This window comes from Camponotus floridanus, unplaced genomic scaffold (assembly GCF_003227725.1).
Source record: "Camponotus floridanus strain SB8 unplaced genomic scaffold, Cflo_v7.5 scaffold102, whole genome shotgun sequence".
Classification (NCBI taxonomy): domain Eukaryota; kingdom Metazoa; phylum Arthropoda; class Insecta; order Hymenoptera; family Formicidae; genus Camponotus; species Camponotus floridanus.
Genome location: NW_020229218.1, coordinates 1 through 26,954, shown reverse-complemented (window position 1 = coordinate 26,954; position 26,954 = coordinate 1). Strand labels below are relative to the sequence as shown.

Below are 26,954 nucleotides of genomic sequence, written 5' to 3'. Positions count from 1 at the left end.
TTTTTTTGTCAAATCTTCTGAGGCATTCGATGCAGCCATTCGGTTTCTCGTTTTCTCGATATCTCTCATTTCTTTCTATTTACTTTTACCTTGTCTTGCCATCTCTTTCACATATTTTTTTTATCTCGCTTCCGATATACGATTACGTGAATAATTACGGGCGCGCGGCTCGGGAATGGGAAACTGCTCGTGAAACGCAACTATGGCGCACGCAACGAACGTAAGCCTCTGCTAGATTAGGTTCGCTGATCGCATTTTGTACCGATCCGACCGTTAAAATACTATACATACATCTCTCCTATACACAAACATACATGAACAAGTATATACCGATAACCGTGACGATAAACGGCGACCTTATTAACGCCGAGCAGATCGCGATTACAAATTCGGTCGACGTAGCCGAGGTCAGCCGAGCATGTAATTGCGCGTTTTTCCCCATCGATCAACCGACATTAGCTGATCATCGCCGATTGATAAAGATCTTCGTCATTGAAATTGTATTGTCGCATTTTCATATTTTGATGAATACAAATGGTATCGAGAACGAACAGGATATCCCGCATTCTAAATTAATTTGTTCGTCTTCGAAAGTCGATAGGATACAGCGAATTAGGTTTACGTATCGCGGTGCAAATAAAATAAAGTGTAAAGTTAGCCAAAAAAAATTATCAGATATTGAAACGGATATAATTTCGATGAATTTAGATTTCGATACCAAAGATCACATACAAATTATATTTATCGATTTATTCGTGATATTTTTTTTTTGAATCGAATATCATGAATATACGATAACGCGATATAGTCGCGATAAATTTTTTTGTGATTTTTTTTTATGTAATGTTATATCGAGGATGAAACTCACCGAAATTATATTGGTTTTATCTTCGTGAGAAATACGCTAGAATTACGCAGTTGGAAACGACGACACCGTTTGCTTACATATATGTTTATGTACTGCACCGCGATTTCCATTATTGTTGGCTTGTTATATTGTTACTATATTACATGTTTGATTGATTGACTAGCACGCGTCTATCGCTGTGATTTAGATTGTGACGCGTTTTCATGTCGTCGAAATAGCTGTCTTGATGTTCTTCTCGAGAAATCTATTCTATTTCATATGACGACGCATAATATTATTTCTTAGAAGCAATATTCGCACCTCGATTTTACAATGCTCGGAAGAACCAAAGATTTTTTATGAGAAAATTAAAAAATATTTTATTGGTATCTCATTATGGTACAACCGAACAAAACATATTCACAGTTTTTTGTGAATGTGAAATTTTTAGCTCGATTAAGCTTGATTCCGTATGCAAATTCAGATGCATAATATATCTATTCTATTCGATATGAGTCAATTGGCTTATAATACTTCATGTAATAAAATAGATTATCAATTCGTCATTGTATTATTATACAACAGATATTCCATTAATATCTTAATGGAATAAAAAAGCAGGTATACTTTTGAAAAATTCAATCAACATAATGAGCTACGATCAACAAAAACGACTTTTACGACCTTTATAACGATAATTGATAAACAAAATAAAAAAATTGCGTATTCTTTATCATAATTTTTCAATCTTTAATTTCATTTATAAGTTCGTAAGGCAAACTTTTTTTCTAATTTTCTCAAGATGCAAAATCTTCCGAACAAAATTAATCCAAGTGTAAAAAGCGATAAGAGAAGTACATGAAAAATTACATACAGGCTCATGTACAATTGGAATTACGAAACCCGGTTGTGAAATAACACATCTTCAAGTATATACATATATTCTCTGACGTTTCTACGGATTCGTGTTTGTCATTATACTAATAACACAAGTTGAGAACGCGATCACCGATTAATCGTTTATATATTTTCGTGCTTGAGAATCATCATTGGTTACTTTTAAGTGTTGCGTATCTACATTTATTTTTCCGAATAAGAGAGAGATACGTGCTATTGTTTTTTCCGTTGTTTCTTGCTATTCACCGGAAAGTGTTCTATAATTTAAATATTACAATTTTTACTTTCATCCAAGCACTTTTATCGAATAATTATTCCAGCGGATATCGCACATTTCCTCTCTTTACTAGCAAAAGACGAGTATATTACGAGCCGCGCGTTGTCATTATGCTCGCCGCTCTCATGAGTTTTTCGTCAGCATCTTTAACAGAGTAAATATTAATCGTTATCGTCATTGTATCGTTAAGATTACTGCACATAGTAGAAAGAAGCTTAAGCCCGATTGCGCCGGTGTTTCTTTAATCACGGCACGGTCATGCTTTCATCAACGTTGGTCATACTTAACCGTAGTTTAATCCTTATCCGAGCAAATTATTTTTCCAAACTTATAGATATATTTATAGAAGAAATAATCGAATATTATATATATATATTATATATATATATATATATATATATATATATATATATCGATCGATATTATATATATATATATATTATATATATATATTTTATATATATATATATATATATATATATATATATATCGATATTATATATATATCGAATATAATATGTGAAAAAATATGCTACTGAAAATTTTTGTATTCTTAAAATCGCGACATAAACAATTTTGCATGAAAAGTCGTTGATTTATATAGATATAACTTGAGAAATGTGCTAATTCGAATAATGTTCACTATTTCTCAAACTATTAATATTTCGAGGATATTTGTACATTAAAATTTCCATAGATATATCTGTTCGCATCGTCTAAAGATGAGGAATAACTTATTTATCTCTTACGCCAACTAGGACTAGAAGGAGACAGAAAATCGATTAAACTAAGGTTGATATTAATCGATGTTAATATAGCCTAACCGGCCTTGTAAATGCGCGCGGGATAGAATCCGCCGACGATCGACCGAATTATTATAATCCGAGAAATCCTAAGTAAGATCGCCCGCGCAACCGGATGCCGAGCTTATTTAAATATAAGATGTATGCCCTAACGAGAGGCAGAACAAAAGAAAGAGACCACTTGGTGTACTTTGTTTAATCATACCGCCATCCACTTTCGTACCTCGCGCCCGCAACCAGCCATCACCGTTTCTCGTTACAACTCTGATTATTATTTATCGTTAAAACTCGATATCGCTGTGGAGTTACATATGTTACTGTCGTTATTAACATACTCGCGTTACGTTGTCTCGTTAATTATATTCTGTTATGCGTTTCGCATTGCCGAAAGTCACTATACATATATATATAAATATATACATATTAATACACGCGATTAATGAAAAACAAACACGTACGTGTACACAAACATGTACGTGAATGCATACTTAGATACACGATACACGTACATACATGCAGTCGTAATAGATATTATAGCTGGCATTAATCGACATCCTCTTTTGTCGCTGACCGACGCTGTAAAGTGACGCATCTGGCATGATTATAAATATATATACAGATATAAATATATAAATATATAAATATATATAGATATTATAAATAAACTATAAATATATTATATATTGATTATATATGTAAGGATAAGAGCGAGCAGCACACATTTATCTCGGGTGAAACCACCTAAAATGTGTCGAGACATTTAAGATAATGCACAGGGTATAGATGAGAGAATCGTTGATATAATAACTGATGTCTATATTATTATAGATGTTTCTTTCGTTCCGTCATCGGCCTCAAACACGCATAACGATCGCGAATCACGTACGATCGAAATTTATCGTAGTAGATGTTTTTCAAAAGTCCAGATCCCTCTTTTCCTTCCCCTCCTCTTCCCCGATTCCGAGCGGCGGCTAAGAATAATAGGTGTCATCGGTGTGTTAATCGCGCAACAACATTCATCACAAATCGCAAAATGATGAAAAATGGTGAGAATTATATACATGCGTTATATTCGTCGCCTGGTCTCGCTGCGACTGGCGGATCCGCCGTCACACTATTAATTAATTGACTCTTCGATTAATCAAATTAACTAACTGATTGTAAATTGATTGCTATATATTATAAGGACTTTACTATTAAGTATAAATATATATTATACAGATATAAAAGTGGATTCGCTGTTGAACGTGTCGAATAAACAAAGCAAAAAGAAAAAAAAGAAGAAAATCCAGGAGTAAGCGAGTAAGAGAGCTTGGGCCGGATTGCCGGCCTCCGACATATTTTTTAATCGCTTCAAACCTCTATTATTCTACCTAACTAATTAAACGTAACGGTGTATCTACGTGTGCGTCCGAACGATCAATGCCGATCCGCGAGGGATCATCGGATCGTTCGTTCCGTCGACGTCGTCGATCGGTACGTTGCGTTCGTTCGGACTATCGAGATGTGTTCTGTATCGAATTAACGAATGTACTTCTCGAATATTCATCGCTATCCTACGAATAAATCGCGGGATAAGGAAGGGTGACGGATGCTCGACGATACCTTGCAAAAATTTCTGCTCCTTGCCGCCCGAACCTAACGAAGCCCACGCAGATCTCCAACGGACGTTATATATTGGGTGCTCACAGTGGATACCCGAGTATCCCGCAATATGTAAATCTGTATGTCTCTACCCGTACTACGATATTTTATGTGAAAAATGAATTGTTACAAATACATTACTGATATAACACGGAAATCATGGTATTCTTTACCCGAAGAAAATTTCTGCTAATTGTAAGTGTAGAACGCTCGATGCGGTCATTGGCAACTGTATTTCTGCTCTCCATCCCTTAATGCGATATATACGATCCTCTTATAACGACTTGGTGTGCAAGGAAACGTGTTCGCGCGCGTAATAGCGATGTTGAAAGCGATATTAAAGATAATGATGCTGCGGGATATTCGGAGGTCTGATAAATGAACTAATGAATACTCGATAAAAGTCTGCGTGTAAATTGATTTTTCAAGAAAAAGAGAAAAATTTTCAATCATACGTGTATCGAAAAATAGATAGACGGATCATTTGAACCAAAAGCGAGAAAGCGTTTTGAAAGCGTGTACGCTCCAGAAATTTCTCTTATTCGAATCATAATCGCGCGAAAAATCCGACATCCTCGCCTATCATTTTCCGAGACTAATGTTTTAACGTTAATTCTCTAGACTATTACCGAGTCGATTAAGTAAATAAGAGGACAAAATTGTGCGTTTAACTAATTATTAAAGGATCATTAAGTGTAGCTAAATCCACTAAAGTGGACTAAAAGCTGTTGAACGTATGATGTGTGTTGTGTTTTAAAGAAAAATAATAAGAGTAAAATAACAAAAACAAAAGATATAACGATTACTTTGCATACCTTTGAGGCCGGCATGACGATGATCGTTTTAAATCGACAAGGTGGAAAGATGACGACGGTTACGTGGACCCTCGGCGGATTTATTTCGATCGAAAGATGAATTAGAGCTCGTGATTTTTTTATTCATCAGCTGTTTTTTACACATGATTCAAGCTGTCGAGTTAATCTCTTTCCTCCCAATTTGCCTCAATTTGTTGTTCCTGATCTGATGATCGTGAGCCGGAGAAAAAAACGACGAGAATGCATCGATATGATCTTTATAATCGTGCCTGAATCGATCGGTTGCTGTATTTTTTATGACGGGAATTGCTGAAATTAAATGTCAGAGTAAAATTAAAATAATATTAATATACATCTTTCTGTGAGAAATTAAATGATTTTTATTTATTATATTAATAAACATGATCATAACGCAAATAATAAATATTGTGAAATTAGTGAGCATGAAAGCCATTGTTGCAACAACTTTTCGAATAATGTAATGAAAAAAGTAAATGCGTTTAAAAATTCAAAACATAGAATTGTTGGGAAAAAACTTAGAATTCAATTTTCACTATATTTATATAGAGACTATTTTTCACTAAGAAAAATCAAATAGAAAAAAAATCATTCTGTATTGCCATTCACATATGGCGCCGATCGCTTCAAACACGACATGAAAAAAGTAAGAAAATTGATAACGAGAATATAAACGATCATACTTACGAATTACTGCGTTTTTTTCTATGAGCCAATTTTCACTGTTATTGTTCCATGTATCTCATCATTAATATCTCTTCTGTTCGCTGTGAAAAAAAAAACAAAGAAAATAATAGTAAAGTCAACGAGAAAAGATTAGTGGCGCTTAAAAAAAATTATAGAAAATTTTGAGTCTTTATGCAAAATGGCAAACGGAATGAACCAAGTCGCATCTCTCGTGTAAGCAATTCTCTTGTAAATTTTAAATATTCTGTGAAGACAGACTTCTCTTTCTCTGGATTCATCTTAATCGAATCATTGGCAGTTTGTGTAAAAAAATAAAATAAAATAAATTAATTCGTTAAAATAAGCGAGATGCGTTTATCATTCGAATGCGCCTCCTGTCCTTCTTACTTTGTTATTGTACGCGATAAAAAAATTATTTTAATAAGAACTAAGAGAAGAGGCAATCAAGGTTGTGATTTTCGATATTCAAAATTTGAGTGTTAAACATAGCAAGTTACTATTATTAAAAACTATTATTCAAATACTATTACTTCAATATTATTTATATTATTATTACAATCTATATATTTAAACAACACAAAAAATCTAAAAGACATTTCAAAAATGTCTAAAAGAGATAACCATTAGAAACACATTATATATCTAATATTATATATCTAATATTATTCTTAGAATGCAAGATTATTTTCATTAAAAAAATCAATAAACTCTTACTTGAAAAAAAGTTGAGAATTGCAAAAATTGTCTTCTCTCCCATATAATATAAAATATCTTCTTTTTATAATTAAAAATAAATCTTGCGCTCTTTATATATATAACAGTCTCGCCATGAGAGGGAAAATGGCTGGCGATAATTGGGCGCAAAAAATTCGGGGACAACGACGCCATCTTTCAAGATTAGTTTGAATTAAAAAAACATGGCTTCCGATGTTAGAATGCGAAATGTGCCGTATCAAGATGTTTTTCTTATCTATGCTTAAAGAGCCACACGGAAAAGTGTCAGCTCATTAGAGACATTGGGAATTGGGAGTGTGTGTATTATTGTTAAAAGTCACAATGCCGTTGGAAAATTTGGAAGAGGAAGGTTTGGAGAAGAATCCGAACTTGGAATTGGCACAAACTAAATTCTTGCTGAGTCTTCCCGAGCACAAGGATGATCCTAATATGAAAACGAAACTCCTGGATGCTATCAAAGCCGATAGTGAGATTGCATCTTTTTCTCATCCATATTATATTATTTCTATAGCAATTTTATGTGATTTAAGAGCGTGATTTATATTATTCAATAGATTTGCTGCTTTTCTTTTCATCTTGATTATTAAATATATTATTTATCATAGCTCCAAATATAACCTCTATATTACATTAACTATCATTCATTAACTTCATTAACTATTTAATAATATAATTATCAAAAAATGTAATTAATAATATAATTATAACATCTATATAGATATGGCTCCATTCTATGAAGAGGTATGTAAAAGCCTGGATTGGACAGTAGATGAAGCGCTTCTTTCTACAATGAAGGCACATAATGCGGAACAGTTAAAGAAACATGATGATGCTATCGAAGATGCTGAGAAAAATTTGAGTGAAATGGAAGTTCGAGAAGCTAATTTAAAGAAATCTGAATATCTGTGTCGAATAGGCGATAAGGAAGGTGCAATCTCGGCATTTAGAAAAACTTACGACAAAACAGTATCATTAGGACATAGACTAGACATTGTGTTCCACAATATTAGAATTGGCTTGTTCTATCTGGATCATGATCATATTACGAGAAATATTGAAAAAGCTAAAAGGTTGGTAAAGGTGAAAAAAAAATTTTGTCAATTTTAATTTTATAACAATTAATGTGTATTATCCATTTTAAAGTTTGATAGAAGAAGGTGGTGACTGGGACAGAAGAAACCGTTTGAAAGTCTATCAAGGAACATATTGTATAGCAGTTCGCAACTTCAAAGAAGCTGCAAATTTCTTTTTGGATACTATTAGCACGTTTACAAGTTATGAACTTATGGATTATAATACATTTGTGAGATACACAGTATACTTGAGCATGATAAGTCTACCACGTAATGAACTGAGAGATAAAATCATTAAGGGATCCGAAATATTAGAAGTTCTCCATAGTAATCAGGATGTCAAGGATTATTTGTTCTCATTGTATAATTGTCATTATGCAGATTTCTTCAAAAATCTTGGTAAATTAATGAAACTAAAATTTCTTTTTTCATATTGAGGAAATTTTATCATTATCAAAAATTGTTTCAGCACATGTTGAAGGATTGTTGCGCCGAGATTATCTAGTATTTCCGCATTATCGATATTACGTTCGAGAAATGCGAATACTCGCGTATACACAGTTACTGGAATCTTATCGATCATTAACTCTTCAATATATGGCTGAAGCATTTGGTGTTACGGTAGAATACATCGATCAGTAAGTGTATAATGTACTATTATTTAATTTTATTATGTGTGTTATGTGTGTATGTTAACTTTTAATGGACAGTCACGTGGGACGTTTGCATTTATTTAATCTTTTGCATTGGAATTATATCTTTCAGATGCTCTACTTTTCACAAGTCAATCATGATCAACTAATCAAGTGCATGAAACATGTTTGATATCATTGAAACATATGTTTGGAAGATATAACTTCAATAAGAGATTAATATTATAGTTTTCAAAGTTATATATTGTTTTATATGTATTTGTTTCTTATTTAATTTAAATTATGAAATTATACGTAGAAAAATTTATTATATTTAAACTTGTATACTTACTACTTACTTTTTTTACAGAGAATTATCACGCTTTATAGCAGCTGGCCGATTACACTGCAAAGTTGATCGAGTCGGAGGTGTAGTCGAGACGAATCGGCCAGACAGTAAGAATTGGCAATATCAGGCAATGGTAAAGCAAGGTGATCTTCTACTCAACAGGGTGCAAAAATTATCGCGCGTTATTAATATTTAATGTCATACATTAACATTAATACAGAAAATATATACTATTAACTTAAAATGATCAAGATCGATTGTTTGGATCTTTACCATATATCTGTTTTAAAGAGCCTGTGTATTCAATTTTAGCATAAATTTTGTAATAAAGAAAGCTAGAAAAACTTGTGTTTGATTTTGTTTGACACAAGGTGTGTATACATACACAATATCTTTTGAATATACAATATTATTTATTTTTAATTTTATGAGTTGCCAATTAAGACTGATGCATTTTATTATAACAACTAGTGAAATGTTATTTCAAAAAATTTAAACAATATTGAAGGCACTTTTCACAAGATCTCAAAACAAATATTACATAGTATTAATTGATTGTTATAAAATCCCTAGTAAAAGAATTTAATATTTCATAATTGATATATTTTCTCTTGACTTAAATAAGAAATATTCAATAACAAATTTTTTAATGAATAATTCATAAAGCATTGCAATAGAATATATTTATTTACTTTTGCAGAATAAAAAATTTATGTTAACTATTGAATAAGTAAATACTTATTAATGTAACAAGATTGCAGAATGTTATTCTTTTAAAAAGAAATTAATTTCAAGCAGCAGTATGTCAATAAAAACAAATGTTATCGACATTTTGCCAATTTTTGTCAAGTATAAAGATTCATAAGTTTTAATCAAATCCTTCAGATAATTAGTAAAAAAAATAATGATAGCAGATAACTGAAACCAGAAATATTCACCTTTTAATGACAAAAAGCCACAAAATACTTATAACTTATGTAATAATATTGATATATAAAATGTCTTTTTGTATTTTTGGTTTTCATATTTTTAACATTAATCAAAATTCTCAAAAACATTTAATATAAATTGTTTAAGAAATTAAAGAAAATTTTTATACACATATCTTAATTCATCTTTATGAATGTTTTGATAAAAAGTTATGTGAAAAGCTCATAATAAATCACACAGGCACATAACCCAAGTCTAGATTTTAGACAATGAAAAAATAAGCTATTCAAATAATTAAAAATTTAATTAACTTAGATATCAAGATTCTACAAACCTGAACGTTATTATTTCATCCACTTTAAATGCAGCAAGAGCTTTCCCGCTTCATGCCTGATAACACGTTACAGTCAGAGATAACGCAACTGTTGAGAGAGCAACTGTTCGTAGCAACTAATTCGTATTGACATTCATCTTAACCAATGACAATTGTGTCAAGATTGACCAATCGGGGCAAAGATTACTTTATCCCTATTGGACAATTAAATTTCTTTCAGCATTGTAGCATTTTCAGCGTTTCAAGACCAATGTTAGATAAACGTAGAAGTTGTCAATCTTGCATGACATTTGTGTCAGACTCGTCATCGTCCAAAAATACCGGCAGGATAATTGCGAAGAAGGCCGGTGAGACCTGTTAAAGCGATTGCGTGTCATTGAAGACGAGTATCTCAATATTGTCATTCTGTCGCGATGGACAAGACGAAGCTGATCAGTAACGACCTGGAGTTACCACCGTTGCGTAGCTTGGACGACTTCCTGTTGGAGTCTGCTCGTTTCCAACTACCAAATCTCAAAGACTTGGAGAAATGGGGCAACCGGGTGGTTAACAACCTTCTGTATTATCAGACTAATTATTTATTCATGTCTGTCATAATCTTCCTCATTGTTGGGTAAGTTATCTTTATAATCTTTGCAAGAGAGTGATTATATAAATTGTGCGTATATATAAAATATTCATTTTTTGTAAATTGATGCTCAATTTTTGGAATTTTTGTTAATTGCGAAATCTTTTGTTAATGAATTCAACAAAAAAAACTACTTAATGACAGTTGAATGTGATTGATTTTTATTTTCAGATTTAGCAAATCAGCATTGAATGTTATAAAAGTAATACAAGTTTTTTCTGTTGAAAAGCAGTCTTAAAATTTCTGATTTTAATTTTTATATATGATATGTTTTAAACATTAAATATTCCTTTTTTTATTAATAAATTTTAAAACTCTACAAGATGTAGATTAACAAATATTTTAATTAATATTTCTTTAATTCTTTAAAATTTTTAATTTTTACAACAAATATCTTGTATTTTTTGCACCTTCTACATAAACTTAATTATGTTGTATTTATTATTATATAAATTTTATACACAGATTACTTCATCCTGTTAAAATGCTAGTCGGTATGCTAGCAATGATGGCAATTTTGGGTACATTTGCCTATGTAACTATGGAAGGAAGTGTAATACATCATTTCAAAAAGCAATATCCAGTAGTTGGAGTGTTGTTTATAATATTTGCTGGATGTTTCATAACATATACTCTTGGGTCTCTCTTAGTTTTCTTGCTGGGTATTTTATTACCTTTCTGTGGTAAGCGCAATAATTGATACTATTTTATATTGCCATATATATATACATATATGCTGCTTTTACTATTTTTTGAACAATAGAAATCAAAAGTTGATTACTTTATTCGTTGTATTGATACCTTTAGTGACATTTGTGCATGCCTCACTGAGATTAAGAAATATCAAAAACAAGATTGTCAACAAAATTGAAGGCATTGGCTTGAAACGCACACCAATGGGTGTGTTTCTGGGACATCTCGGTATGGAAGAAGAATTCTTTTCATAAATTTTTATAATTTATTGCTTTGAAGTCATTAAGACAATTTGAATGAAAATGCTTTGCAATCCAACTACTTTGCTCTACATTATTCACATGATACCATATATAGGTTTTCATACTAATCCTTATATTATAAAGTTTTGACATCTATTTTTAAAAATATTCTTTATAAAACTTAAAGAAAAAAAATAGACATATTTATCCTCAATATCATGCATTCTCTTGTGCTCAATAGTATCAATAAAAAAATAAAAATTACAAGGTTTGAAAAGTAATTTCAGATCAATATATTGTTAATGGCAAATCACCATATTTTCTTATCTAGTCGCTAATAATAGTATTTAATATTTATATGTTATATTTTAAAAGCTTATATAATGTTAATATTTTTAATCAAATCTATATATTTGCTGATAGTGTGTGAATAAAAGTAACAAACTTATTATTTATTAACAATATTTAATATTTTTGGATCGCATCTTCTCTAATATAGCTTTATCTATATTGTATGTGTGTGTGTGTGTACATATATATGCACACATTGTACAACATTAAATACATATAGCGTTGTCTCCGAATATAATGTTTATTATTAAAAGAATTGTACACTCTTTAAGGATATTCTGTAGCATAGACAGTATATTGATATTATTGTATTGATTTGATATATATATGAAATCTGTTTAATGGAAAGATTATCGTTATACAATGTATTGAGACATATATGAATAAAAACACTTGAATTATCTTTCTTATTTTTTCAAACAATTTTACAAGTATTATCTCCAGAACACATTGCATTATCCACAAGAGGATTTTAGAAACTGCATTTACTAACAACATATGTATGATTTCTTATATATTTATTTTTATATTCTATATATATCTATATAAGTTTTTTTATTTCAGTATTAAATTTGTTACATTTATTCATTAATATTTAAGTTTTATAAATGGATTGGCAGATTGGATGTATAATTAATTTTTGGCTTTTAAGTTATAATTTTTTTAGCAATGCAACACTATTTACTATTATATAAAAATTCTATTAATTATTAATTATGTTATCTAATATTTTATTATTTTTTCTCATTCCATTATACAGACGATGTGACTGGTATGACCTTACGCGCGCAGACATCATTCATGCAACCGCCTAATTAATATCCTGCTTATGCATCAGGTTGTATATTAAATTGACAAAATTAATATCAATAATCATTGATACTTGTAACTGCTGCTACTCTAATCGAATCATATGGTTTTATCATATTATTATCATGATGAAATGAATCTTGTATTATTTCAGAATATAGATTTGACAAATATTTGTAACTTACAACGAAAATAATGTTATGTGATCACTAAAACAACAAAATTGATAAATAGTAATGCATTAATCTAAAATACTAAATACTGAACTTTACATATTTACACCAAAACTGTTAATTATTTGTTTCTTGAAATATGTACTTATTTTAAGAAGATTGTATACCTATTTTTTAAGTGTTATGTTATATACTTATATATATATATATATATATATATATATATATATATATATATGTATATAATGTATATTATATGTGATATCAATATTTAAAGATGATTTAAAGATTGAGACGCCTATCTACATGATGTATATAAAATATGATATTTTGAATTTATTTGTATATATGTACATATATGTGTAAGTAATATATGTATAAATAACACAAGTTGTTTCACAAAATTTTCTTATGTCATCTTTATTTTAATTCGGCATTTCAATGTATGAATCCTGCACACATCCAATCCTATATTAAAAATATTAATCATGTGTATACATATATTTGTTGATGGTAATGAATGCAACTACATTGAAAGTTAAAATAATAATTTGTTTTTGAATGAATAAATGATTAAATTATGTCTATGTATATAAGAATTTTATATAATAAATATGATTTTTAATTAAATGTATAATGTGTATGTATGTATATGTATAAATATATACATATATTTGCATAATAAATTCAAGAAGATATTTTTTCTATTATGTATATTATAGAATTGTGGTATTATACATTGAAAAATAAGTAAAAATACAGATAGTTGACATGTATGAAATGTTTGTGTGTAGTCAATGCATATTATATATGTATAACATAGTAAACACTATGTGTATATTAATATCTTATTATATTTGTAAAATATTTCCATTTATATCTATCTTAATTTAGAACTAATTATATCGGCAGTTTTAATTTGAACATATTATCTTAATGAAGATCACATATATTGATGTACACATGTGATGTACTACAGCAACATAAAGAATAACATTCAATTATTTTCGATTCGTAATATGAAACCTTATTTGGCTTATACTTTGAATCACATTGATAAAAGTTCCCTTACATACAGCATTCTTTAAGATATTCTATTTTTTAATAACATGTTATAATCATGATATATATAACAATCTATTGCATATATGACATTGAAATATTTCGCCAGAAATACATTTTGAGACAGCTGTACATGTTATGGACGGCACTTGCAAGATTTATAGAAATAGTAATAAAACAAATATAGTAACGAGATAAAATGGGTAGGCAATAGTGGTTATACACGAAATGTGTAACTGACAATTTTTTTATAATATATCATGAGTATATAAAATCTTATTCTAGAATAGAAAGATTATACAGAGTCTAGAGAATGCAAATTTTAATAAGACATGAACACTGAATGGCAGTGCTTCACTATGTTCAACATTGGTTTTCATAAATATTCTGTCTTTCTTCAATTTACTATATAAACCTATCTAAAGAAAATTTTTTATATTTGTTAATTTCAAGAAACAAAAACAGAACTTTAAATTGTTATCCATAAAACACAGTATATAATTTTTATAAGTTTTATAGAAATACGTTGGAATAATAAATTGCTGAACATTTTTCTAATTCAAATTTCTAAATTGATATTAATTGAATTATTGTGGAAGAAATAATTTACTTATGGTATGTTACTGTATCTTGGTAATGAATACTGTGTTTGTTGGAAATAAGATTGTATCTAATAAACGTATATTTGAAGACAGTGCACCAACATTTGTTTTCGGGAATGGCACCAAAAAGGTATGTTCTGTTGATGGAAATCCCATTTCTTCCATTTTAAACAGAAAGTCCTAAAAATAATTACAGTTATATTATACACATTTTTTTAATACATTGCACAATTTTTCAATATTAAGAAGATATTTTGAAAACATACTTCTATAGTATCTGTTGCACACATTGATATTGTTTCTTTTGTACCATTTGGCAGGCGTAAGCAAAGTCGCAGAAAGGGTTCATCATCTAGAATATAAAATTAATTTTGTAGAATAGTAATGTAAGTAGTCATGTAAGTAAAAGATATATGGAAAATGTTTCTGTAAATTACAATAGGTATGTTATGCTTACTTGTTTCAACTTTAGCTGCATTAGATTTTAATTTTTCATCTTTTAGTTGTTTTTCCTTAGCCTCACATTCATTTAGTTTTCTTTTTTTATTAAAGGCAGTGCTACTGCTACTTGGAATATTTAAACTTGTAATGTTATTCGAAGTTACATTTTCATTTTCTACATGTAATAATATAAATAAATTGAGTAAAATGGTATTTTACACAGTTTTGTGAAATAAGTAAAGAAATCAATAATATGATATACCTAAATTTTCCTTGTTATATAATTTATTTAAATTTTAAAAATACTAACCTGAATTTGCTATCTTTTCTGATAAAAGTCTAGAAGTTTTACTACTAGGACCACAATCCTGGAAATAGCAATACAATAAAAATATTTATATACAAAGAGAGAAAAATTGAGATGATTAATGATACAATTTAATAACTAACATTTTTTATTTGATCAGCTAAAATATTCCGTTTTGGAGGCGTTGTAGGAAAATTATTCCAATTTTTAGAATTAGATGTAACCTGTGAAGCGCTCTCTGGAGATGCATGCGTGCTCAACATATCATTTAAATCAGAGATCAGACTATCCACAGTGATGTTATTGTAAGTTCTCATACATTCTCCTGTTCTGGGATCTACAATTGCAAGATACGGATATGCCACTACATTGTAAAAATCAATGTAACGTCTTCCATCTGATGCACTGCACAAAACCTGATTTAAAAGAAAATGGCAAATATAGTATATCAATAAATCAAAATCTGAACTATACAAAATAGCATTATAATCTGATGACATACTTGCCACAAAACAAAATGATCCTTCACAATTTCTTGAATTTGTTGATTGGGCCATACATCTCTATTAAGAACTTGACAACTAAACTCTTGTGGATTTTGAACATTGACAAGTAACCAACGATTCAGAGTTTTTGCATGGTCTCGTGCCTCCATGAAAGAACCCAAGAAGAGAATATTGCTTGGCGGTCGGAATAAATCTTCCAATCGTTTTGATTTCTTTTGAGAAATATGTTTCATGCCAGTTACTCTATGAGTCATCTCTTCCTCTTGTCGCTCTATATCAATTTATTATTCAATATAAAAGACATGCCAACTGATATATATTATACAATAATACATACGGGTTTCTACTGCAAAGTCTCTGAATCTATCGAACACATTATTTGACAGTCGTGGAAATGAACACATTGGTTCTGACGGCACCAGTATCTCTTGCGTGGGTAATATAGGAGCTCTCACTGGTGGTTCAGAATTCGAATTCTCAATCTCCGGTGGTCTGCCACCTTCGAACATGAGACTAATCGCCATCTCTACGTTTCCATCGGCCAACGCGAGATACTGTTGTGCCGTTGCCTCGCTCTCGCCTGACAGAAACACGAAATTTGATAGTACTTATTGTTAGCATAGAATACATGTATTCATTGTCGATTTCGGTAATAATTCTCGATATTGTTTTATATTTATTAAGGTACAGGAAGATGCATTATTTAACCTGAATAAGATGATATTCTTGCGCTAATACATCGATAAAAAATACTCACCCGTTACTTCGATAAACTTCTCAATTAATTCACGATCCATCGCAGCTCGCTCTTTAAATTTAGAAGGATTTTCCTCGTCGCAAGAATGCGCGCGATTGTAAAATAAAAATACTTATAAATCTTTTTTTCTCCCTCTTTCCTTCTTTCTCTGTCGCCATTCACCATGCAGCGAGTGACATCTCGAACATCTCAACACATTACATTGCTCTTACTGCGTTCAGAGAGAAGACTGAGAGATGTTATGGCCCGTTTTTAGATGATCCTAGTAAAGTCACTAGATTAACAAAGTACCGCAATTTTGATCTCAATAATATAAGCTGGAGCAAAAATGGCGTCCGATAGTATAGATATAGGCTGCGATTGTTGCATTTCTCCACGCAACAACCTGGCATTTTTGATATTTTCTTCTTTTTCTGCGCAACAGAAGGAGTTTTCTCATCTCCCACACAACAGGACACAGGACAAACCAGGATCAAGGTTTGAAAAATTGCACTTAGTATAGATAGCTACACAAAGTGTGCACTATCTGCACTATCGGACGCCATTTTTGGGGCTTAATCTAGTGACTTTACCCGCGAGAATGTCAAGGTTCGTTCGAACGCGTGACGCGCGTAAACATAATACACGCAAGTATGTGCGCCAACAGCTCTTTTAAGAAAATACTCAGGACTGAAACAGTTTCACCAACTGGTCAATTGACGAGTTTTTTGTATCAGTGATTGGTAGAACTGTCTCATATGAAATAGTTGAATTGAACTTTTTTGAAAAGTTTATTCGTCGTTATCGCGATATTAACGTCCGGAATAAGTGGAATATATTCGTAAGTTATATACAATTTTATTATTAATAAATAGTTGAGTATTAATGAATAGTTGCTCTCGAAATACGATACTCGATTATACGGTAGGAATCAAAATTATAAATTATTACTTTGTTGCAATCTTTACGAGCATTGATTATTCTTCTATTTCTATTTCGTTTCTATCCTAATATATATGTGTACACACACACACACACATTTAGAATTCTAATTAAATGGTTTAGTTAAGTTAACAACTTTTTTTCTTTTACAATTAGTCTTTTCTCTGTCTACTATTTGATTGTTATATTACGCTTTTAGAAAGTCAAGTTCTATAATGTAACTTTTAATGTTGTATTTCATATGAAATTATTATTTTAAACATAATAATTTTCTTTCTTTGCATTTCTATCATGAATAGACATTTCCAACCTTTACTAAAAAAACTAAAAATATCCAATTTTTTCTCTCTTTGGACAATTTATTTACATTTATATATAATTCTTTTTATTCCTTTAAAAGTGAACATCGAGAACAAGGCACACGAGTATTGTAAATGTCAAAAAATGATCGCGCGAATATTATAATTGTGAATATATAAAAATAAATGCAATATACTATGAATTTTCTACGTTATATATTGAATCGAAATTGCACAAAAGAGGAAAAGAAGAACAAGCCTATGAATAGACATTTTCATTTTTTATTAAAAAATTAAAAATATCTCTCAATTTTTTCTCTCTTCGGATTTTATCTCTTCGGATAATTTATTTACATTTATATATAATTCTCTTTATTCCTTTAAAAGTGAACATCAAGAACAATTCTCTTTCTTCAGGCAAGTCTACATATATGACCAATATGATTAATTGATTCCATCTTTATATATTTATCATTATGTGCTATTAATTAAAGCCGTAGACAATATTCAGAAATCAAAGTTGCGCGAACGTTGAACACAGGAATGGCCATGCGCAGAAACGAATGCGCAGTGGTTCGGCCGCCATGTTGGCGCGTGACTGCTACGTCACTGCTACGTCATACGCGTCATACGTGATCGGAGTCATACGCAGTTACACGGATCGTCGTACGTCCGCATTTTTCGCGTCTTTTAACCGTTTTTAAACGAATATCGCGAGTGAACGAGCGTCGAAAGTGTCCAAGGATGATCTCGCGACTTTTATAGTGTGTCGATGGAAACGCGCGACAGCGATTTTTGACGATATTCAGTGATGGCGTCATCGCGAAGATGGAGCGAAGTTGCGTCGCGTTATTCGCGCCCTTGATGATGATTATCGGATGCGAGCGAGTATCGGGAGTGCCGAATAAAGTGTCGCGCGTTCGCGTTGATGATATCGTGTGAATTTGTGTGCATCAAGATCGGAATGGAACGTCCCGAGGCGAGCGAACTGTCCCGAGGAGGAGCGGCCTGTGGAACAGCCGGTGAGTAGATTTGATTTATCATATTTGCGTGATAATTCGTGCTCATTCGACGCTTATACAGCATCGCGATGTCCCGAATTACATTCGGATAAATCGGCGCTGCATCATAATTCGATTCGGTGCAATTCAAATAAAGTCGATCGCGTGAAGATGGTTATGCTAGAAGCTATTTGAATTTTGTATACGCGCGCGCAGTGCTGCACAGCCTATCTCGTAGGGCTGCCAACTGTTAAACGATAAATTTGTTTGATCTAACCTAACCTAACCTAACCTCTGTCTTTGGATATCGAATGTAAACACAAGCATATGCTGCCTGGATTGTATTATGCTTTTAAAAATAATATTTAATTATTTCATTAGTGTATTACATTTTATTACGTAGTATATTAATCGTATTAAATGTGCGACGTACAGTTTTACACATTTTAATGAGGAGCATATAATATAATTGATTAGGTTAGATTAAATTAAAACAAACACTGCTGTGATTCATTTAACGTAATAGGATTAATTTGACGAATGTGCAGCTATTGAAGTTACATGATATTTGTGGATACATTTTTAAAGTAATCATGAGTGTCTTATCTCATCTCGATTACATAAAATTAAAATATAAAATATTTATGTATTCCACATTAACGTTATTCATTACAAGTACTATATTATTTTGCTTATATCTCAATTGTATTATCACATTATTTCATCGATGAAGCTTTTCATATACCGCAGACAATATGATACTGTGTGTGGAATTTTACACAGGTAATACGTGGCACAAAAATAATTTGCTCTCAAGTATTGTGCGCATTTCTTAAAAATAAATCAAATTAAATTATTTTCAGAATCCAAAAATCGCTACATTGCCAGGATTGTATCTTATTAACTGCGATATTATTACCTTTTAATATGTGTGCGCAGTATTACATACATAAAATATATAAATTTATTTGAAACGTACTGAAATCTTTATCTTATTTATAATATTCATGATATTATAAAAGAAAATTGCAACTCTAATGAAACAGAGCGATGGAATAATTGATTGATACTTATGTTGGTCTATAATATTTACCCTTTTTTCACCATTAGACTTTTGGTGCTTTTTTTATTATACAGATGTTATCTGTAAATATAGTACTTGTAATGTTCCTTCTGTATCACTGTAAGCACACAAAAATGATAGCATTTTCAGGTAATTATGTTATACTTATATATCATAAGAAAGAGAAAATAACATTAAAGTTGAATACTGAATGTGCTCTAAAGTAAATCTCATCTAAATAAATAAATGCATAAACGTGCGCTCCACATTCCTCATGAAAAAAATACATAATATTAATCTTTATGTATTATTTTTAGATTTGTTTTTTATTCTTTTAAATTCTCTAGATGCACTTTTCATTTCTGCTCTCTTTCTTTCCAACTACTAAATATACTACTAATCTATCATTTTTAATATAGATCTGTCATTTTTAGTGTACATTATTGCAGTAAGTCGAATAAAGAGCAAATCTTTTGGCACATTTAAAATGTACAGAAAAGTCAGTTTTATCTGATGCGTTTTTTACAATAGAAATATGTAAACAAATCTGAAAAAATTCATACGTCTTTTTAAATCTTATTCTTTCTAAATAAAAATTAGAATAATAAATTTGCAAAATAATTTGCTTTAATATATTTTTACTGCAAATATATGAAGTAAAATGCTCAAGGTGCATCACTATGAAAACATCGATAGAATAAAAGATAGATCGTATACGAAAAAATTATAAAAAATAGATCGTATACGAAAAAATTATAAAAAATAGATCGTATACGAAAAAATTAAAATATTTACACTACATATTTGATATAGCATTTAATTGATATGTGCAGTAATACGATAAAATTTAATTTTCTCTCGAATTTTTTCACGAAATTTAGACTACTAAAAAAACATCAAATATTCAAATTGTTCAATAGTCTTGCGAAAGAAGCAGTTCTCGCTTAAAGAATCTTTAGTAAAAAAAGTACAAAAAATTCCAAAGAAAAAAAAGGACAAAAAATTTTAAATCTCACATGGATATTTAATTTTATACTAATATTTCTAATGTAACGCTTCATTTATAAAGATTTTATTTTGTGAAACGTTTATACATAAAAGTAAAATATTTGTGCCTCTGGATATTTTTTTGTCAGAAAATGCAATTTTCCATATTTCGCTAACAATTGTATTTTCGTTTCATCGGAGTTTCTCGTTCGTTCAAATCCAACATTCCAATTTTCTTTTGTAAGACGGAAGTTTAGTAAAGAATGGCAGTAATTTCTTCTTTTTCAACACCATTCTTTTATCCATTACATACTGCATAAAATCGAGAGACTCATTGACGGTACTTCTGGTTTTCTGATTTGCGCTGGTGAAACAAGTATTACTGGATAATTCCCATTTTCTGATTTAACTTTGACTAAATGCTATCATTTTTCATCTGCAAATTGTTGATATTTCTGCAAATATTTTTATTATTTTGAGATTGATTTGTTTCATGATATATTGCAATAATTAAAGTATGATTACTGATATAATCTGTCATGAGACTACAGAGAAAGCTAGCTTTAATTCTTTATTTTGTTCAATATTTTTATCAATATTTTTGTTCAATAATATAATAATTAAATTAAAGTTCTATGAAAATATGCTTGAAATACTAAATAAAAAAGATTGTTTCTTATGTACAACCTTATAAAGTTTAAGTAAACAAAAAATCATTGTTAATAATATTGTTAATATATATATATAAATTGATAATTAAATAAAACAATTAATTAATTAATCGACACAATCCACGTTTTTTTAGCTTTATGTCTAACATATATATACATATATATATATATATATATATATATATATATATATGTGTATATATATTTTTATAAATAAAAAATGTTTCTTTCTAATATAAATTAAATAAAAAGTATAATATGCCTTTAAATATTTTATATTCATACCTATTGCAATAAACCAATACGGTTTAGAATGCTTTTACATTCCTCCTTGTACTTTGGCATACATATCCTTTATGCCAATTATCTCACAACATGCTTTTATCGCATGGTGACAAACAAGCCCATTATCCTTCATGAATTTTCTTTACAAATATTTTTATATTCTCAAACTGTGTAAAGAAATCATGTAACACTGAAAAATACAAAGTGATATTAAAAGAGAAGAAATAAATTTTATATTATATAGTATTGACAAGTATTTTCTTACTAGTGTGTTCCTTATATGTAGGAATATACATTAATCTTTGACCAGCCCTATTTTTAATCGTGTTTAAGGATGCTTTGGCTTTTGATAACGCAAATCCAGCCAATCCATTTCCATTCCCAATTACTATAAATGAATTGATTCTAGTTTTACGTGCTAAATTACTGGTCATACAAGTTATCATTTTGTTTTCCAAAATCCAGGTTTCAAAATTTTCAAATGTATCTGCAGAAAACAAAGATATTAATTATATAAGATTCTAATATTTAGAACTGAAACATCAAAAATAAAAATTGAAAATAGACATCGTATCACATGATTTTTGTATGTGTGTAATTTAACCATTATAATCCAGTAATAGCATAAATATTAACCTTTTCCAATAAGATCTGATTCAATGCTTCTGCCATCCATTGTAACACTCCTCCAACCACATTCCAATGGCGATAATTTTATTTGCATTGGTCTGGTCTGACTTTGTGGTAATTCCATAAGTTTTTGCTTTCTTTCAAGATTTACAAGCAGTTTCAGCTGTTGAATTAATTCTTTTCCTCTAAACACAGAAGTGTTCAGACCAGGAAATTGTATTGGAATTTTTCCCATGCCAATAATTTGCTCCTTATTTAGGTCTCTCTTTTCACTACTCTTCTTGCTCTACCTCTGCGACTTCCTGCATGATACTTGTCACATCCTTTCATAATTCATCTTCAGGTCCTATAGAACAAAAGCACAGTGAAATACAAACTATTTTCTACTGTAAATACAAACTATTATCAAAATGCTATATCCATAAAAGTTCTACTTACTATTCGCAAAGAACATAATTTCTCACATTATTTAATAAAGTGACTATTTTTAATAAATATGAATGACTGACAAGCAATAAATTAAACAATATTAAACAATAATATATACCTGAAAAAATTTTCATAATTTTATTAGAATTAAATTGATAAATTAATTTTAAATACATATTATATGTTAATTACATATAATGATTTAGAGACAATGATATATTTCATTTGGGTTACCATTGTTTACAGATTGAACATTTTTATTAAATTATTTACAACTCTACAAATATGTAGCATACGACAAGCCATTTTTAAAATCTATAAAACAAACAACAAAATTGTTCATAGTTTTCACTCTGTTTTGTCATAGTCTGCTTTTAGGCGATCTCTGAAAGCAATGCATTCTATAAACAAAAAAATATAAATATAAACTACGTAGTCAAATCTACGAATGTTTTCAATGGGTAACATAATTTCGGATTATATTCCATGCCTCGTACACGAAATGTCGATAACATAAGTAACGCAAAACGTTTGTATATATTAAATAAATTTGTAATATAAATAAGTTTTGTGATCTCTCTCTCTCTCTCTATCTATTTATCTATCCATCTATCTATCTATCTATCAAGTATAATTATTAAAATATATTACCTGATATTATATTATATTATATATTAATCACACATTATCTATCACCACCATCGCCATTATTATATGTAATTTAATATATACTACCGTTTAATTAAAAAAATATTTGCCTCAATTAATTTCAATCAGAAAGAAGAATAAGAAACATCATAGATCACTTGGGTAATTCCTAAAGGCAATACGCCCTCTGAAATAAAAACGTGGACATGAACTACGAAGCTAATCTTGAATGTTTTCAGTAGGTAACATTATTTTGGATTTTTCCGTCGGTAACACAAGTATCGATAATGCAAAACGCTAAATTTTTAATACAAATCTAAAGTTTTGGGTGGTCTTTCTCTCCCTGTATTAATAATATAATTAATTATTAATATATTCCTTGATACAATATATTAATTACACATCGTCCATCATCACCATCACCACCGCCATTTTTACGTGATCTTTATCACAACGGTTCATCATTGAAAATAAATTATAACACAAAAAATATTCTAGTTTATTTTTAAATATTATTTTTAAATATTAAATAATATAAGTATTAAAATTAAAATAAAAAATTGGCTCAAATAATAATAATTAAAAATTAATTAAACAATTGATAACTAAGAGCCAATAAAAAGCGCGATAACTGGAGCACAAGAAAAATCCTTTCTCTTTTAATTATTATTATATTTCAAATTATTAGTATATATTTATTAGTAAATTACTCGTCACAATACATACAATAAATACGAACGTTTCGAATTATCTTTTAATCTACCTTCAACGTGACATTAATATTATTACACATTCGAAAATATTAGACAATGACATATGAAAAATTATATAAATCAGATGCAGATAGCATTTGTAATATCTGCATGCCGATTATGAAACGATTTATATAATTTCATATTTATTCATATTTATATAATTTTATATGTTATTGTCTAATATTTTTTAATGAGTAATATAATGATACGCCGTTAAATTTCTTTTCTAGATGCGATCGCGATCAACACCGAAAATTATTTATTATAACTATATGATTAATTAACTTTTATAAATAACACATAATTAATATCTATATACAAATCGCGACAAAAATTCTCTATCGCATTTAATCGTAATTTATTCATTTAATCAACTAAGAATTATAGTAACAGAAATCTAAAATAATAAATTATTATTTCGAATTTATTATGAAATCGATTTTTACGAGCAGAAATTATTTCTTTAGTATTTATAGATATTTATAGAGTCAAATACAATATATCTGCGATGCTTTATTTTTCAATCATTGAAATATTTTGAATTGTGAGAACGCACAATAAAATAATTGAATCATGAATCTAAACATAATGAAAGACTCCATACATCAATCTTTTAATAAATAATCCTATAATTAAAAAATCTATGTAATCTAAAATACTTTTATATACTTAAATATATTTCATATATACTTATATGTATATATTAAAATACGTAAAATATTTCGATGACGAATAAACAATAACCGATCTTGGTGACGTAATAGCGCGCTAATGTTTATATGCTATAATCTTGAAAAATGTTTCGATAAAAAAATAATAATAATACGGTCTTTCGGACTAACTTTTTCGGTTCTATTATTATTCGCGCGTCGACACTCAAAGAGTAAAGTAGTGGTATACAAGACGCTCCGTTAAATCCTTTTCTAGACGCGATCGCGATCAATATCGAAAAATTATTTGCTGTATTTATTATATTATATTATAATATAAAATATAATATAATATAATACAATATATTTCGATATGACGAACGAACAATAACACGGCGTTCGGCCTTGACGTAAACAATAGCGCGCTAGTCATACGGTCTTAGTATCATTCACAAAGCGACACTCAAGCAGTAAAGATCGTAGTGCGAAATATGTATATTCTTATATGTTTATATGCCATAGTCTTGAAAAATGTTTCGGTACAAAAATAATAATAACACGGTCTTTTGGATTAATTTGTTCGGTTCTATTATCATTCGCGCGATGACACTCAAAGAGTAAAGTAGTAGTATAAGACGCTCCGTTAAATTCTTTTCTAGACGCGATCGCGATCAATATCGAAAAATTATTTGCTGTATTAAAATATGTAAAATATAATATAATATAATATAATATAATATAATATGATATAATATAATAAAAATACGTATTGTTTACGCCAAGATTGATATTATTATCTGTTTGTCATCGAAATATCCTACGTACGTTAACATATTTATATTACCTTATATTGTAATATAAAATATAATACAATATATTTCGATATGACGAACGAACAATAACACGGCATTCGATCTTGACGTAAACATAGCGCGCTAGTCGTACAACGTATGGCCTTCGTATCATTCATAAAGCGACACTCGAGCAATAAAGATCGTAGTGCGAAATACGTCGTATATTCTTAAATTAATTATTAATTAAACGATTATTGTATCGTGACTTTCAATTATATTAAACTTTCGACTATAATCGTATTAATAACATGTATGCATATATATATATATATATATATATAATAATAAATAACAATATCAAACAATTCATTACGCGTAATAATTAGTTTTACAAAATGAATTATTTTGAGTTTTATAAAGAAGATTTATAATTATATATCTATTAATTATATATTATATTATTATAAAATTATATATAATATAACCCTCCCACGGGGTACACCTTGTCGCGGTGGGAGGGCTTAGTACTTGGATGGTGCCTTGAAGTTTATTTTAAATTTTTTAATTTAGAATAAATCTCAAGGAGCCTGAAGAGGAAGCTAAGTACCTTTCGCGTCGTCGGTGCCGTCAACGTGTCGCGGATGGCGGCGTCTCGTTACCGCGTTTTCGCGTTTAGCTTTTTCGCGTCATCGCGTCATCGCGTTTTCGCGTTGGACTTTCTCGCAATCCCAATTTCATTTATTTGTCATCGAGTTGTCATCTTCCGACGTCAATTAACTGGGATGTTCATTGAGTCGTTGCTGCAACGATCTTTGTCTCACGCCTGGTGCAACGCGGCACTTAGGTGATGCCGGCGCGCATGCGGATGCCAGTACTGTGTATGTGGCGCGATTTTGAGCTTTTGCTCAAAAGTCCGGCTGATTGAGGTCACGCTCTGCTTCTGGCTCCAGTTCGGTACGGATCGGTTAGGATTCCGATCGATTGCTTGGAATCGTCGTTAATGGATCCCTTCCTTGTTCCGTCTGAGATAGGATATTAGGCGCGGACAAGAGTCGAGTGAACTCATTCGCGTTGATTCCATCAATCGATAGTTTTCTTCCGTTTCGGACTTAACTCTTGTTCGGAGGTAAGATGCGTTGAATTCCCGACCTGTTGACTCGAAGATGACTCTTGTAAAAGTGAAACGGGATTTTCGCTCGTACCGAAAC

The 26,954-nt window shown here is 29.9% G+C and overlaps 4 protein-coding genes across 6 annotated transcripts; 2 read left to right on the top strand and 2 right to left on the bottom strand.

The window, feature by feature from the left end:
• The first annotated feature begins 6,932 nt into the window (after positions 1–6,932).
• LOC105259419 (26S proteasome non-ATPase regulatory subunit 6) lies at positions 6,933–9,129 on the top strand. Its single transcript, XM_011271330.3, has 5 exons — positions 6,933–7,189; positions 7,442–7,793; positions 7,867–8,195; positions 8,266–8,434; positions 8,799–9,129. Exons 1-5 carry the CDS (start codon positions 7,045–7,047, stop codon positions 8,971–8,973), a joined length of 1,170 nt encoding a protein of 389 aa, XP_011269632.1. The 5' UTR covers positions 6,933–7,044; the 3' UTR covers positions 8,974–9,129.
• Positions 9,130–10,286: 1,157 nt separating this feature from the next.
• LOC105259425 (PRA1 family protein 3) lies at positions 10,287–13,098 on the top strand. 2 transcript variants are annotated; one of them, XM_025410497.1, is made up of 4 exons: positions 10,287–10,654; positions 11,135–11,352; positions 11,477–11,590; positions 12,920–13,098. In XM_025410497.1, the coding sequence occupies exons 1-4, from the start codon at positions 10,455–10,457 to the stop codon at positions 12,943–12,945; spliced, it is 558 nt and encodes a 185-aa protein (XP_025266282.1). In that variant the 5' UTR covers positions 10,287–10,454; the 3' UTR covers positions 12,946–13,098. The 2 variants fall into 2 exon arrangements, with proteins under 2 accessions (XP_025266282.1, XP_011269645.1); XM_011271343.3 differs by lacking the exon at positions 12,920–13,098 and adding an exon at positions 12,716–12,913.
• Positions 13,099–14,545: 1,447 nt separating this feature from the next.
• On the bottom strand, positions 14,546–16,828 carry LOC105259432 (UBX domain-containing protein 7). The gene is made up of 8 exons (XM_011271357.3): positions 16,614–16,828; positions 16,194–16,436; positions 15,853–16,127; positions 15,494–15,766; positions 15,354–15,411; positions 15,060–15,218; positions 14,869–14,954; positions 14,546–14,782 (listed from the first exon to the last, which is right to left on the bottom strand). Exons 1-8 carry the CDS (start codon positions 16,651–16,653, stop codon positions 14,621–14,623), a joined length of 1,296 nt encoding a protein of 431 aa, XP_011269659.1. The 5' UTR covers positions 16,654–16,828; the 3' UTR covers positions 14,546–14,620.
• Positions 16,829–21,165: 4,337 nt separating this feature from the next.
• Positions 21,166–23,019, bottom strand: LOC112638556 (28S ribosomal protein S5, mitochondrial-like). 2 transcript variants are annotated; one of them, XM_025410547.1, is made up of 5 exons: positions 22,909–23,019; positions 22,477–22,816; positions 22,106–22,327; positions 21,841–22,030; positions 21,166–21,339 (listed from the first exon to the last, which is right to left on the bottom strand). In XM_025410547.1, exons 2-4 carry the CDS (start codon positions 22,703–22,705, stop codon positions 21,963–21,965), a joined length of 519 nt encoding a protein of 172 aa, XP_025266332.1. In that variant the 5' UTR covers positions 22,706–22,816; positions 22,909–23,019; the 3' UTR covers positions 21,166–21,339; positions 21,841–21,962. The 2 variants fall into 2 exon arrangements, with proteins under 2 accessions (XP_025266332.1, XP_025266323.1); XM_025410538.1 differs by lacking the exon at positions 22,909–23,019 and having other exon boundaries at positions 22,477–22,871.
• Between the last annotated feature and the right edge of the window lie 3,935 nt (positions 23,020–26,954).